The sequence below is a fragment of the Rousettus aegyptiacus genome, unplaced genomic scaffold (assembly GCF_014176215.1).
Source record: "Rousettus aegyptiacus isolate mRouAeg1 unplaced genomic scaffold, mRouAeg1.p scaffold_m13_p_10, whole genome shotgun sequence".
Classification (NCBI taxonomy): domain Eukaryota; kingdom Metazoa; phylum Chordata; class Mammalia; order Chiroptera; family Pteropodidae; genus Rousettus; species Rousettus aegyptiacus.
Window position 1 is genome coordinate 12,723,751 of NW_023416285.1, and position 16,564 is coordinate 12,740,314.

At 36.1% G+C, this 16,564-nt stretch overlaps 1 protein-coding gene across 9 annotated transcripts in view; it reads right to left on the bottom strand.

Moving 5' to 3' along the window:
• Window positions 1–252: 252 nt before the first annotated feature.
• The window catches only part of PPARGC1A (PPARG coactivator 1 alpha), a 599,446-nt gene continuing 583,134 nt past the window's right edge, over window positions 253–16,564 (bottom strand). For 8 of the 9 annotated variants that reach the window (XM_016154829.2, XM_016154831.2, XM_036227557.1 and 5 more), the window contains 3 exons: window positions 14,385–14,506; window positions 13,904–14,055; window positions 253–8,726 (listed from right to left, as the gene is read on the bottom strand). In XM_016154829.2, the coding sequence (XP_016010315.2) occupies window positions 8,623–8,726; window positions 13,904–14,055; window positions 14,385–14,506 (378 nt within the window). In that variant the 3' untranslated portion in view covers window positions 253–8,622. The other variant, XM_016154821.2, reaches the window with a different exon arrangement.

The window sequence follows — 16,564 nt, forward strand, 5'->3', positions numbered from 1 at the left end:
AACGAAATAGATGGGGATAATACATACCAACCACAAGAGACAGATCACTGCTGAGCAGGGCGGGAGGAAAAGGAGATGAGTAAGTGATGTGGTTTAAGAGAGATCACAGGCTTACAAGGTAAAGTGTTAAGATCTCCGTAAATCTAGGAAGTGTATACATGGAGTTCTAGTTTATTATTTTATGCACTTATGTGTTTGTTTAAAATGTTTTCTAATTACAATTTAAAAGCATGTTTTAAAGTGTCTGTGACAATACCCATTTTGTGGCCATTGTTATACCTGTCATTCCTCAAACATTTTTCTCCCACCATGTGGTCCACAAGCCCTAGGCTATTTTTCTTTTAAGTTCATAGAATTCCAAAGACCAAAGTCCATGGACCAACTACCTCTCTTTCCCACTACATAATTTTAACTGACATCATTGAGTTGAACCGCTGGATTGGAAATGGAGCCCAGATAGGTCACTGTTAGAAACTGAGTCCTCTTTTCTCTACCATTGGTGCCAGATGTAGCAAGGACACTATCTCCAAAAAACCATCCATAAACTGGGGCTGTGAGTGTCTAGTGCTCAGTTTCTCAGATGCATTTGCCAACCTTTGTACAGTTAGGTTTTAGGATAACTGCAAAAATTGAACACTAGACACTCGCAGTCCCACTTTATGGATTTTAATCAGCTCCTCTGAGCAAACACCAGGTTGGTAAAGGCCAATTGCCACCTAGCTGACCCAGAACCACAGGCACATGGAACTAGCTTTGTAAGGCACATCCTCTTCTTCACAGCTCTGCTGTCCAAGCTGGACAATCGTCTCTTTTGTTTATAGAATTCCACAGAATGAGGCTGCATGCATGGAAAGCAAATAGGAAACCATGGAAAATCTTTACCCAAACCTTGCTTTGTACCCGAAGTTCGAATGTGTTTGCTTAACCTTCTACTTATTCCTTCTCTTTCCTTCGGCTGATCTTCTAGTCTTAGTCCTCAATGTGGGGGTACCATGGCAGAAGGCGACTCACTGAGACCCTGGCACCACATGACAAGGAAACGCTTATGAACTCTCCGAATTGTTTCATTCGTCAGGGTCAGGCACTAGTGCTCCCTTTGTATGTCGCCATACCTGTCATTAAAAGTAGGAAAATGTCAGCCCAACAAACAGGTGCTCCCCACCCTCAGACACTGGGCTCGAACATTGGGTGGTGAACTCCAATTTTTACTTTCCCTTTGATTATTTTCCTGTTGGACAGCCTTAAAAGCAATTCAGATGGTTGACCCTGGGAAAGACAGATCAGTAAATAGGTACCAGAATGTTTATTTTGTTTTTTTCATATAACCAGATAATTGGAGGGAAATTAGGGTTCTTGACTAGCCCATGCGTTGCTCTTGATCATTAGGTTACCTGACGTGAAAGTAACATGGCCATATCACAGGCTGTGTGACCAGTTTACTAATTTATCCCTCTTTAGGAAGCAGAGCAATTAATCATTATTCTGTGGGAGCGTACACACATTCCTGCCAACAAATAGTGAAGTGCTTACAGAGGGCACCACCTCTCAGCCCTATGAAACATTAGTCATTTCAGAAAAGTGTATAGCGATCACGCCGAAAACCTGCTAAATGTTTAAATGAGGCACGGGAACAGCCTCATTTTCCTTCAAGTCTTTTGGGCTCACTGGGAAGCTCTGGTAGGAATTAACAAGAGACTTGGTTGAAAATAAAGTAAGAAAGCAATGATATGAAGGAAGATGGGACTTGATTTTCAACAACACCAAAGTCAATCAAAGAAAAGTACCTGTGAATTTCTTTAAATGACTTGCTGGAGGGTATCGTGCAGTAACTATATTACTATAGATACTTTTTTTCCATCAATTAGTATTGTTAAAGAGAAGCTTGACTATAGAGTTCCTACCAGCAGCAAAAATAAATTTCCTCCAATTAAGTAGTCTAATAAGCTATTTAGGATTTTACCACTTAACATTCTTTCCTTCCCATTTAATTTTGGCTTTCACTTGGATGTCATCTCGTTGAAAATCCATCACAGAAAGCGATGTGGGGAAAAAAAAGATAATGTTGCTAAGTGCCCCTGATGTTCAAAAATGAGCAGAAGCACAATATTTTTTCTAAATCACCCCAGGATTTTTCCTAATAATTCAGATTCTTCCTGTTAGAAATTAATATATGAAAAAATATGAAAATGGTCAATATGCAAATTCAAATATCACACTAGCTACTTGCCTTCAGTAAGTGCTATATGCATAAATTTGAAACAATACAATATTTTAAGGTTCTTGATTATAATACTGCGTTGGTGTGCATATGTGCATGTATAATTACGCTCATTTAATTTAATCATGAAAATATTACAGGATCATTTGGTTTTCTCCTCTAAAAGTTCTCTCACTTTTTTCAATTAATTAATTCCACTTTGCCCCTTCTATAAGTCAGCCGATGTTAAGTAATGGTTTTTTGAGCTAAAAGGAATATGGTCCCATTCCTATGGATTAAGAACAGAAAAGAGGCATATGGGAAGGTGGTGGCCTCCTGTCTTTAGTAAACATCCCCGTCATGGAAAATGTTAGGCTTTTTAGTAGAACCTTGTCCTGGAAATACCTGCGCTTAATGATCATTTCTTCCCGCAAGTTTCCAGTGCCCCTGAGAATTTGCCCCGGGGCAGTCACCTGATTACAACAGAAGCCCTGAAAACCAGCTCATGTGACCCACACATTCCACATGCTCGAGTGGAGTGGAGCTTTTGGGACCTTGCAGAATTACTGGAGTCACATGGAATATATTTAGGGGACCAAGAAGGTGGAGGACATTTAACTTATCTAAGCACTAGAAGAACAGATAATGTCACAGTAGGAATAAAACGAGCCATTTTGAATGAAAGGGTAGAAACATGACACAACGGTTATTGCATATTACCTTCCCCCACCAAGGAAATCTTACTGTCTTTCTCCCTGAAAAACTGTGTTCCTTTTCTTCAGCATGTTAACAGAGACCAATGAAAAGAAATAGGCTGCTTCGTGCCCATCAATAGAATCTATATAGCATCTTTTCCCCCAGGGATTAATTCAGCTTTTGATTAAGTCTTTCTAAGATTTAAATCACAATGTTACAAACCTCTAAGGAACTCCTCTATGAGTTGTGACCTTCTTTATTACTCAGCTGTTGGATAAAATACAAAGATTGATTTATAATGGCGTATAATGTGCTTGAAAACAAGGAATAGCAAAGAGAATTGCAAAATATAAGATAAATATAAAGTTAAATATTGCAAAAACTACTTTGGTTAAAATATTCTATAATTAATACTGAGTTATAACTGTGTAGCTACTAACGCTAGTGTCAAATGAGTATAATAATGTTGTTAGAGCTGTAAATTACATCCAATGATTAGCTAAATAATGCTACAATGAAAACTGACAATGCTGAAAAAGAATTTTGAACCAATATCACATTGTATACTTTAGACAAACTCAGTTTAGAGGGCTTTTGAATTAAAATAAGCTCCTTTTAAATAAACTATTCATAACCAGTGTTCGTTTATTTTTGCCAGCCTAATTTTGGTTTCAGTAATTATTTTGCCATTAGTATCATCAAGGGTGGAAGCAATTTAATGTTTGAGGACAACATCAAATGAATCCTTTATCTCTAATCAGGATGTCCCTGTATCAGACCAACAGCTACAATGGCTATTTCTTCTATTTCTTAAAAAATATCTCTTTACCCTCAAAATGTTCTTAAGAGTAAAAAGTTAACCCTTTAAAGGGAAGACTTGCATTGTTCTGATGTCCTTGCTGGTTCCAACCAGAAGATGAAAAATTCACTATACGATTTAAGGCTCGGTGGAGGCAAGTCCATACCTGAGGCTTATCCACTGCATCTTAGGAGTGCTAAGTAGCCATGGTTGTAAAAGAATGCATTATTTGGTTAAGATAATGGTAAGTTTTTATATTCTATTTTGATAAAAGAAGTGGCGAATCTTAGACTGGTACACAATAGAAATAGAACCATGGGAAATGTTTCTTTTTATTTAGCAAATCTCAATGTGCGACTGATATCTCTATCACATTTCCAATAATTAAAAGCATGTTTTTTCTCTATGAGATGAGGGGGCAGGGTTGGGATATATTCAGCCACCTTTCTCTAATGCTGTGCTTATGTTGGGTCTCACTGTGCAAGTTGCTGGGAATCAGGACAACCATCTGAAATCAGGAGACACCCAAGTGCTAACAGTGCATTCCCAGTCATCTCTGTCATTTGAACCACCAATCACCTATGAGACACAGTGGACGTCCTGACAGCAAGTCATGTCAGCAGCTATCAGCTAGTCCCATATTTAACCTGATGATTTACATATGATGGGAGGAGGTGCCTCCTATTACGAGTCTTCAAAAAATATTCATTTCATGTACATTGGAACTACTTCTTAAGCTGAATATTTAGCAAGTTTCTCACCAGGGGAAATGGCCTGCACTTGAAAACACACACTTTCCAGGGCTAAGTAGAAAAACAGAGCTCATCCATTGGCTAACGTCTCACTTCACTTTTCATAGTAGAAATCACCACTTTGCCTTTGCAATTTGCAAGGAGACAAGGTACAACACAAAAGGTGCAAATTACCTTAGAGCTGAAATTCATCCACAAATATGGAAAAGCAGGGAGGGAGATCCAGAAAGGAAACAGAATAATAATAATAATAAATAATAATAATAATAAAGAGAGTAATATGTACTGATCTGAGAAATATGCCAGGAGTTTAGTTATGATAAATAAGAAAAGCAAAAGTAGATTTGAAACATTCGTTTCCCTTTATTAGCTCAGTGAGGCTGATGTGTACTGCACATTTAAAAAAAAATCACAGGAATTTTCATACAATGAATAAAACCACAACAATACATGTAGAATTGGCAGGTGGAAAAAAAAAGCCCGGCAAGGGCTCAACTAATCGCTCACTTTCCCTCTTCAGCATAGTTCAACCAACAGTATTACACTTTCACCTACAAATCTTAAAGTAGCTCCATCAAATCAGCAGTTCACATTATTGAAAATGTCTGTCACATAGGTACAAATTTAGAATCATCACATTATATTACATGGCTATTCTAGGTCATCTATAGATCAGGTCTTAGACTACAGTGATTGAAGTTCTCGTTACAGCCATCAAAAAAGGACACATAATCATTACCTACTGTAAGCTCACATCTAAAGGCATGAAAAGGTTTCCTTTTTTCAACTGACCCAACCATCACACCCCAATAGTGCAAAGTTCCCTCTCTGCTGCTTTGAATGTTGACAGCCCAACCGTTGTGCTCTCGGAGTCATTTAGCAAAAATCGATTTTGTTGCACTGGAAGAATTATTCTGCTACATCTCTTTAAAAAAAAAAAAAATCCCACATTTCTAAAGCACCAGTTCGGTTACCAAAATTGTAGATGTGGTACTTACCACAGCATGAAGGCAATGGCCCATGGTCATCTAAAAATCCTAGAGATCTATGCTGAAATTTGCCTCCAGTGATGATGGGGTGCATGTGTTGATTTGAAATATTCTCTCCAAAATAAAAAAAATTAAAAATAAAAGGAATACAGTTTACATTTTGATGGGCTACCCACAGTGTCTGCATAAGATACAAAAGCTCTACTCGGATCTGTAGTGATTCTCTCTTTGCACTAATTTTAGATGCAATTTGAAGTCCATGGGGGGAAAAAAGAACTCTCTTTATGGTAACAATATTTGTCAGGCCAGAGGGGGAATAAATTAATCCTCACCATGAAATCTGTAGTGCTGTCTTTTGATAAGTAAGAAAAGAAACCAAGTATTTTTACTCATGTCAACGATCCAGGGCAAAAAGGAGAATGTATTTAAAATTGGATCACAAAAATTTAAAGGCAAAATAGAGAACACATCTGGTCCTTGAACACATAGTATGATTTACTAAATATCGATTTCTTAAAAATAATTTATTGCTCTTAATAGTCTTCTTTATTATTATTATTCTACAACAGAAGATACTCAAAATTCAGAAAGAAAGACTGTAAACTTTAGTTTGGCGTTCACACAGAGTTAAAATACCTGCATTTAACCTACAGAACAACAAGAATTAGGCAGATTAAAGATGTGTTACTGTTGTAACGCAGAACCTGTGAACAAGTTCTTTTATTTCATAGTATTTTTATTGCTTTCTATCTACTTAGAAATAAGAAGCCAAAAAATCAAGCAAGCATCCGACAGGACAGACAGTGGATTCACTCAGAACACAATATGCTGGTGATAAATGAATGCAGCTACCAAAATTAGCTGCATCGGCCTGGGGGTGAAATCCATTTTATAAGATCGTGTTGGGCGAAAGAAGGGAAAAGAACGATTAAGAAGTAGGTATATCATGTCTTCGAGAAAAGTCATGTCAGCCAAACTGTAATCGAATCTCAATTTAGAAACTCGAATGCACACTCCAGACAACTGACTTCCATTCCACAGGGGCTCCACACTCAGATGAAATCCTGATGCTCAAAATGGAGGTTTTTCTGAAGTGTTTTATTGAATTTAGCAGAAGCAATGTCATCGAGAACAACGTCATGGTCACGTCAGAGGCCATGCTAGTGCAAGTAGAAACACTGCTTCTGCAAAAGCTGAATTTCCCAAATGAAACACTGAAACTCCACCCTGACAACTGCCATGCATCCTAGGTAGAAAATTTCCACTGGCTTTATTATTTTCATCATCTCGTAATTTATAATAAATAGGCTATCTGCAATGATAAATATGTCTCTTTAGTAAACAAAGGAATGAGATATCAGTATTTATACAGGATGCATAACTGTAAAAAATACAGATAAATACCATCATCATACTCTGCCAAGGGAAAGAGATACTGGCTTCAAAGATAGTCTTCAGACACACATTAATTATTGTAAAAATCATACTGTAATTATTACCTCAGCATTTTGTATCAAATTAAAATCACAAAAATTAAAACAAAACGGCATTTTAAAAAGATTTTTGACCTCTAGTTTCAAAACTACTGTTGATAGAGAAAATAAAAACATTTCTTAATGGTTACCCATTGAGACTTTACATAAAATCATGATATCGTCTAGAAAAATTTTAGATGAGAAAATTTCATTCCCCTAACAAATCCAGTGTATAAAACTTCAAAGGAAAACAAGCAACAAGAGAATGTGGAAAAATATCGCAGAAGTGGTTAATACCTTTAGGGGGCTCGGATATTTCTTGACAAGATGCTTAGATCGAAGCTCACCTAAGAAGGGATGGATGTGCATAAAGCATCGTTTTGTTGTTGTTGTTGCACTCAACGAACACACACACTGTCTTTTTGTTTTTAACAATCAAATATATATAAGCAGTAAGTTCAGCTTCTAAATAGGTTAGTGTACAATAATTGTTTCACCTCATAATTACATTTGAATATTCTTGATTAAGAAAAATTGAGCAGTTTTGAAAAGAAGGCTGCATTTACAGTGCATAGCTGTAACAAAAAAAGAACATTGTTGTATAGTATGTACACAAAATAAAAATACTCCATTTAACATCTGTAAATACTTAACTACATCAGAGAATGTAGCAATTACACTATCTGAACACATCCCAGAGAGTTCTACCCAACTCTCATTCATAATGTAACACCGTGCCCGCTCCTCAGAAAGAACCACTGAACAAGCTGCACGCTTGACCGTTGACAAGGCTTTTGAAATTTGCAGTGGAAGATCAACATTTTTGGACATTTACATGGGTGTCAGGATAAAGGACGAATGACAGAAACTTCAAAATGTTAGGAAAGTTTAGCATTCCAGTGCCCGCAGTATCCTCTCCCACCCAGATTCCATGGCAAAAGGGGAAAAATAAAAAGAAAAGAAAAAGAGAGAGAGAGAAAGGATATTAGTTCTACGGAACCTGTGGTTTCTTCGGGATTGTCATATAATCATTACGTTTATGAGAGAAAGCTTGCTTCAAGTTGATTTTGCACTTCCTTAAAAAACAGAGTACGGAGGCCGATGCCCAGACATCAGCGGCTGTCATTTTAGGGTGGTTTGTGGTTGGTTGGTTAGTTTTCTTTCCTTTTGAATTTATGCATTTTTTTTTCCTTTAGAATAGAATATGAACATTTTGAAGTTCTAGGTTTTACGTGTGTCTTCATGGAACTGCTGCCATTTGAAGTGGTTTGCCCTGGCACACTCTGGTCAGGAACCCCCAGTCCTCACCTGTACATACATACTTTCCCCCAACCAGGCGCACTTGCATGTGCACACGCGTATGCGCGCGCACACACACACACACATGCTCACACACACACACACACACACACACACACACACACACACACCATCACCAAGAGACTCCAGGGAAAGCAAAGCTGACACCCATGAATAACCATGTGCTTACTGGATATCCAGTTTGTCTCTTGCCTCTTCAGCAGCTGTGTTCATGTAAACCATTGTTGTTGTTGTTGTTCTTGTTGTATTGTTGTTGTTTTGTTTTGTTTTGTTTTTGTACAGAGTGTAAAGTTGGAGAAATTCCTAAGTATGACTTGCAATAGTCTGTTGGGGAAGGACGCGCTGCCCCATGAGGTGTTCACCATCCCTCTGTCATCCTCAGCCAGGGAGCATGTTACCTGCGTAAGCTTCTCTGAGCTTCTTTCAGTAAACTATCAAAATCCAGAGAGTCATACTTGCTCTTGGTGGAAGCAGGGTCAAAGTCATCTGCGTTGGAATCTGAAAAAAATCCAAGCCAGGTTAATACACACTTTGCCAATGGTCTTTAACTTAATCATCCAATTCAAGATTCGATAGCAACTTATTCAATCAATATACTTTAAAATCAATATGCTTTAAAAATAAGTCCCCCCACACACATACATACATACACACACACACATACATACATACACACACACATACATATATATCATATTCAATGACTTATCCAAGGTTCCTTAACAACTTAAATGGAAAAATAAGGGTAGATGCTGGAACTAATTTTGCTATTCAATGGGACTGATTTCATTGAGCATAAAATTCAGTTGAGTAGGAGAGAGGGCATCATTAGAATTTCACCCACTCCCCAAAATGCTGCTCCCTTTTGAGGCAAAAGAAACATATGATCCAGTCACCTACTCCATACATTGGGGTACACTCATGATAGGGAACAAACTCTCTTAAAATAGAGGTTTAGGGAAATGCTTCATGTCTGAAGAGAGTAAATTCAGTCTTGTTATTCATGAATGGGAGACAGAAAATACACAAGTGTAATAAAGCCATGGTCTTTTTTGGACCCTTACATTAGTCTAAGTCAGCTTTTGTGCAAAGTTCTACGTGCTACTTCAAAGAGCCCTTAACAAAATCGATATGTTTCAACAATATTGAAAGTAAAGTGAAATGCTCTTTAATATTTCTGAGTTTTATTTTTCCATGAACATCCATAAAAAAAAGTCAGATATTTTTTCTGGTCTTACGGGAGACAGTGAAAAAGAATATGTTGGAACTATAACAGAAAACCTCTGCCGATACATTCGTTCTTTTAAAAGCACTTTTTGGGAAGGGAAAATAAACTTTTCTGGGAAAACAAACAATCCTTCTAAAATATGAACATATCTATATTTTACCCAGACTAAGTTACAAATTAGAAATGCTCAAAATGACAGAAGAGGATAATGCCAGCTAATGCAAAGGCATAATCATTGACCTCACAAGTTATTTCACTGAAAATATTGTAATTCCTCCAGCTATCCAGTACCAGGCTGATTTAATTTTTTTTTTTTTTACCCCTAGCTACAATCTATTTTAACCATCTTAGATTTTAAAACAAAGAACTTTCTTTACTTATTTTTTCTTTCATTCTCACCATTCCTTGTCTTCACTAAATTTTTGTCAAGAGAGTTTTTCCAGGTAAAAAGACAACAAAAAACAACAACAATTAGTCAGCATCAAAGATAAAAACAAGGACAAAAATGGCCAATCTTTCCTCACTAACATCTTAAATGGTTAATTCTTAAATTATACTGGCTCTTACCCTTCTCTTCATAGCCTAATGAATAGTTTGCTTCTATTACTAAAACCTTATGAGCACCTGTTGTTTGAATCAAAATCTTTTTTGCAGAAACAAAAAAAAAAAGGAAGTCCTACTCATTGCTAGAAATTAGTCTGAAGTCAGAATCCTACTTGCATTATAGATGAAAACAGAAGAATCCTGATGACTGGAGTCTGCGTGACATTAAGCTCAGCGTGTGTGTGTGTGTGTGTGTGTGTGTGTGTGTGTGTGTGTGTGTGTTCCTGTAGGAAATTTTGAGAATATCTAAAATGAACTAACTTTGGATTATTCTCCAAGAAAACCAGAATTTTAGTGTTTTTCTATTTTTATTAGCAAAAACTAATAACATTTTGAAACAGTGATGCTCAAGAATTTCTTCAGTTGTGAAAAATAAAAAGCTGGTATTTCATATATACCCATTTATGTGAGCATACTATGTCACACAATACTCGCCCATAAAATCGTTTTTCTTGAATGAAGATAGAATGTGGTTGTGCATACTTCCTGAGGCAATAAATATCTACTCCACACTTTTTTCTACACCAAAGGAAGAACACCGCAACACAAGTGAAATATAATAAAATTTGTTTGGACTAATCCAAAACCCACTCCAATGATTTAAAAAAAAATTATTACAAATAATACTGGATAAATAGAAGCAAATCACATTGCAATTGTATTCCTGGTACCTGTAAAGTTCTTTTCACAAGGTAGGCAGTCAAATTAATTATTTATTAAGTGACTATATTAATCTTGAAGACCAGCATATTACTAACACTATGGTTGAAATATGTGTGTTGGAATCAGGGAATCATTAACTAATAAATGGCAAGGGTTTATGACAAGTTATGTATGTATTCAAAATGCCAATAATTTAATACATTTCTTTGAGTCAATAAAAATGTGTGATAATACATTATTTATTTCAGTTTTTCTTATATGTTTAAGTTCCATTCCATAACGAATTTCTAATTGAAATTATTATATTCTTAGTATTGACCCATCCTTCTGTTCTGATCCTATGGTTTTAATTTAATTTTTATCCATCCTATTTTGGATTTTTTAATCAAGGTCTTTCAGAAAGATCTGTTTTTTTAATAAGACAGTGAATAGAAAGACACATAGATTATAGATTCATAGACACCAGACTTAAATTCTGGCTTCACCATAGTAACTTTGACTATCTCTTTAAATCCTGAGTTTCATTTATAAAACTGGCTCACAAATAGAAACTGGAATCATTATGTTTTACGGTAGTGGCCATTGTAGTGGCCATTAAGTGGCCTCATTAGTAAAGAAATAGGATGTGTGAGTTAACTTAATTTGGGGGAGCAAAAGAAAAACAAGAAAAAAATTGGATAAATCTATCTAAAATGATCAGTCACTTTGCTCTTGGTATAATGTATCTGTGTCACATCATTTTCACTTTACTCTTGACACACCCATCAGCTCACACTCCCTCCAGGAATCCATTATATGCTTCTGTTCACCATATTCAGTGGCCATGCCCTCATGCATTTGATTTGAACTCTTCAGGAAATAAAGAGAAGATACATATAAATATTGTTCAGTTCCAGAGCCGGACACTAGTGTTGATTCTTCCATTTTAAAGTAACTTGACATTTCCCACTGGTTCTCAGTACTATCATTTTTAATTATAATCATAGCTACTCTTTATCGAGTACCTGTGGTATGCCAGACACTGTGTTAATAGCTTCACAAATGTTTATTTAATCTTCGCTACAACACGATAAGGTATTTTACCAATGAAGAACCAGAAGCAGAGGGAGGTTAATTGTTTGCTTAAGGTCAGAAGCTAAGTTGGGTTTCAAACCCAGGTCTGCAGGATTCCAAAGGTCTGTGGGCTCTCTGACTACAGCCTGCCTTGGCTCAGATCGACTACACTTCGTGCAATTGTAGGGCTTGAGGGAATTGGAAAAACCCATGCTACTACAATATACATCAAACACTCTTTTCAGAAAATACAGAGCTAGCTTAGCAACGGCAAAGTTTCATTGCTGCTGGCTAGACGGTGAGATAACGAGAGGGGAAGCATTCTTCTTAGAAATATTTCAGGGAGGCTCTAGTTCAATTTGGAAACACCATTCAATCCTCCCTCTCCCAGTGATGAATCGTGATCTAAAGGCCCCTCTAGGTAGCTTATTTTAAACTCTAGATGTTTTGAGAGACTAGAAACACCCTGGCCTTCATCACTGAAGAAAATAAGTCAAATCAACTCAAGACTTCAATCTGTCTTGACTGTTTTTATCACCCAACATTTGAACAAATGACTTGCCACCGTTTATATTTTCATCCCTAGGCCTCTATCTCTCTAACAGTCAGCTGCCTCTCCTTGGCTTCATACTATCTATTTAGCTTTTGAAGTGAATTATAGCATATTCCCACTGAACAATGCACACCACCTATATCAATTACTCTAAGATGACATCACTTTGGTAAAAGGGAGAAAAAAAATCTCTGTGTTTGGTATTCATTTCTTTCTTTACACTGAACCAAAGCAAGTGCAGATAGAAATATAATAATGCTTAGGAATAGATTTATATGTTAATTTTACGATTGCTAGTTTAATTGATTTAAAATAATTATGTCATATGCACAAGACATTTGCCACTTTCTTTCCTTCATCAAAGAATTTAAAGGCTTACAATACACACATTAGATAGGAAATCACATGCAAAGGAACAAAATTAAAATTGGAAAGGAAATTAAGATGTCCATTGTGGCTTTATTTATAATGTGAAAAACTGAAAATGGAATAAATGATTAGCTATAATGGAATGATTAAATATAAAGGTACTATTCACTGAACAGAATACTGTGTAGCCATTAAAACGTGTTGATAGATTATTTTTTAATCTTGTGAATGTAGTAGAAAATGAACTTACACAATTTAATTAAGAAGTAGAATTTAAAAATACATATTTATATATAACACATGACCAACTATAAGAAATTAGACATTTTGAGACGAAATACCGGAAAGTAAATCACATACTAGGTAATAGTGGTTATCTCTAGGTGATAAGCTGATAGGTGATTTTACTATTTTCCTCAATACTTTTTACATTTTCTAAATTTTACCCCTTGAGTCTGTACTTTTATAATAGGAAAAAAATCAATAGTTATATCTACTTCGATTTCCTTATCTGTAAAATGGGGATGATGGTAATAATGCCTGACTCCTATGACTGTGCTGATAATTAAATGAGAAAATGCTCACGAAGCCCCTCCTGGCAGTGTCTAGCACGTGGAAATACGCAGAAAAATAACATCTTTTCTTCTTTTTTGTTTTAAATAAAGTCTAGTGTGATCTAGCATATACATTTTTATTTCTCCTCTCAAGGTATAATTTGTAGGAAAGTTAAAATTTTTACAACTTTGCGATATAATAAGGGAAAAAGAACAAGACTTTTGTATAGTCTGTTCCATAAAACAATGATGGCAATGGTTTGTCTAAAAGGATTCGTGGTGGGAACAGAAAGCAACAACAGATTACACACACATACAAAGACACACACACAACATAAAACATGCAGACACATACTATACCCCGCACATACACACGATAATGTACTCACAAAACACAACATTCCACGTATACATACAAACAGTGCAGAATTTCAGCATCTGGGAAGACAGGACAATGAATTGACTTCTGGCCCTTGTTGACAAAACCTATGCCCCTTGCTTCTGAATGCCCTTTGGGCGATGAAATTTGTATTCGAATAGTCCCTGCAGAAAATAAAATAATGGTCCACCCCGTTGTGCCTATGGTTTACATTTGCTTCCATTTTGAGCTCTACATATGGATTCCTCATTTCATGTACAATAAAATCCATACCTAGGTCTGCATAGTTAGACTTGAAAAATTGCTTGCGTCCACAAAAGTACAGCTCGAAGTCAGTTTCATTTGACCTGCGCAAAGTGTATCCATTTTCAAGAGCAGCGAAAGCATCACAGGTATAACGGTAGGTAATGAAACCATAGCTGTCTCTGCAATGGACAAAGAGAAGTTCAAATCTAGTGAGAAAGCATTAGCATATCTGACTGTAACCCTTTCTACTTTGGGAGACTTCGCTCGTGCCAACGTCTGAACCACTGCATCCATTTATCAGTGTGATTGTCCTGTCAAGCAGCTAAATACTTATTTCTGGGACAGAAAATCTCAACTAGAAAGATTAATAAATAGGGATGAAAGAAAATAAATAAGGTTCTGAACTCAACATGTCATCTGTCAAAGCATCCCCATCCTAGTAATCGTATGGCCATAATTTTTTACATATGTCAGCTTCTAAACAAGAAATAATCTTGAAGATTCTCACCCATCATCCCGTAGATTTACTGTGCACTCCTCAATTTCACCAAAAACTTCAAAACGGTCCCTCAGTTCTGTCCGTGTTGTGTCAGGTCTGATTTTACCAACATATATCACACGGCGTTCTTCCTGGGGGTGGGGAGCAAAGAGAGACTTGCTAGTTCTGGAGATAAGAGAGAAGTTGAACCTCCAGAAATATTCATAAAGGCAAAATCATGCATAATAAGAACCCACAGGCCATGCCAATGAAAGCAAAACAAACATACGCTAAAACTGACCAAGTTTAATTTCCATTTCTTCAATATCACTCTCATCTCTTACATTCTCTCTCTTTGACATCTCATTCTCTTTTACTTTTCCTATCCAATCCTATTCTTCAATCACATGAACTTTTATATATTAGAAAAATATATATGTATAAGGGGATCATTTTGTCACTGAATAACTGGACAATACCTATTAAATATTTTATTTCCTGTGGCTCAATTATTAATCTTTAAAATTGGTAAAAACAAACAAACAAACAAACAACTAACCTGGCTTGCAAAACTGTTTAATTTCTCATTAACTCACCATTCTAATAATGAGAAGTATAATTTTTTCCAGTTTTATTGAGAAATAATTGGCATATATCACTAAATAAGTTTAAGGTGTACAGCATGATGGTTTGATGTACAAATTTTGACATTCCACAAAAAAGTGATTCTCAAACTCTAGTATATATAAATATTACCTGGGAATCTTATTAAAGATGCAAATTATTAGGGTTTATCTCAGCTATGCTAAAAAGTATTTGGAAGATAGGATTCAGTGATCTTCATTTTTAACAAGCACACCCCAGTGATTCTGATACAGGTGGTCCAAAGACAATAATTTGAAAAATACAGTCTTAAAATGTAGACTATTTTAAGCCATATGTCTCCAAAAAATAAGAGCTAGAGAAGAGGCTATAAACTTCACTTTGCCAATGAATCCTATCTTTAGAAACATACTTAGAAGGGTGTGGCCTAATTTTCACAAGTGGAGTTAATATCATCACAATCTGAAACTCATCAACAATTTATAATCTAAAAAATATGGGAAGAATATTTTATACCCTGAGGATGTATTTCTTAAAAAGAAAATGACAAAAATGCATTCTTCAGGTAAGAAACCACCCTATAATTCCCATTCTAAGAAGACAATGCTAAAGAGGATGATGTCTCTAAAAAGTGAGAAAAGGTAAGAATATAAGGAGTTAATATAAAGAATGTGCTTACCAACTAGGCTGTATATCTATCAAGGACAAACAAGAATGAAATGAACTTAAGATTGCAAAGATTTAAGGTGGAGGGAAGCAAAGGCGAGGGAGCACAGGACTGAGATATGAATTTAGCTTGCCTAAGAGTTTTTCCTGGATGTACTGAGAGTATCCTGTCTTCGATGATGTGAAAAGTAATTTAGGCCTAAGGCAAAGAGATGTCCTATGTTATTTACGAAATGTCTTTCCTTTTCATGTGTCCAGTATTTAGCAAAGAACCTGGCAAAGACTCGGCACTCAATAAGGGTTTGTGAAATATAACTGAACAATTTACAGACTCTGTAATAGATATCCTCCTGGGTGATCTGATCATCCATGTTGCATCTTCCTTTAACCTTTGCAACATTCATATTTCTATTTTCATCGGGGAAATTCCTCTAACTTTAAACTCAAATAACCAGCTATGTATTGGACATGTCAGGCCTAATGCCCCCTAAATACCTCAAACTAGACCAACATCACCCAAACCAAGCTCTCCAGTTCTGCCTTTTTCCAGTGGGTCTTTCTCCAGTGTTCTCATATCAGTGATGTTAGCACCATCTACCAATTATTCAGGACAAAAACCTGAGTGCCTTCCTTGATTCCTTCCTTTTAGTCCACTGTACGTATTTATCACTATTAAGTCCTGTTGATTTTTATCTCCTAAATCTCTAGTCCATCTCCTTTATTATATCTCCCCTAAACCAAGCTGCCAGCATCTCTTTCTGGACTAGTAGAACAACAGCCTCTTAACTTGGATCCCATGTCAATGTTTACCATCCTCTAACCTAGTCTTCCACTTTAGTCAGAGTAGTCTTTGATATGAGAACAGAAATCTGATTGTATCAATTACTGTGTAAAACATTTAAATGACTTCTCACAACTTTTAAAGAAATCCCTAAATCATT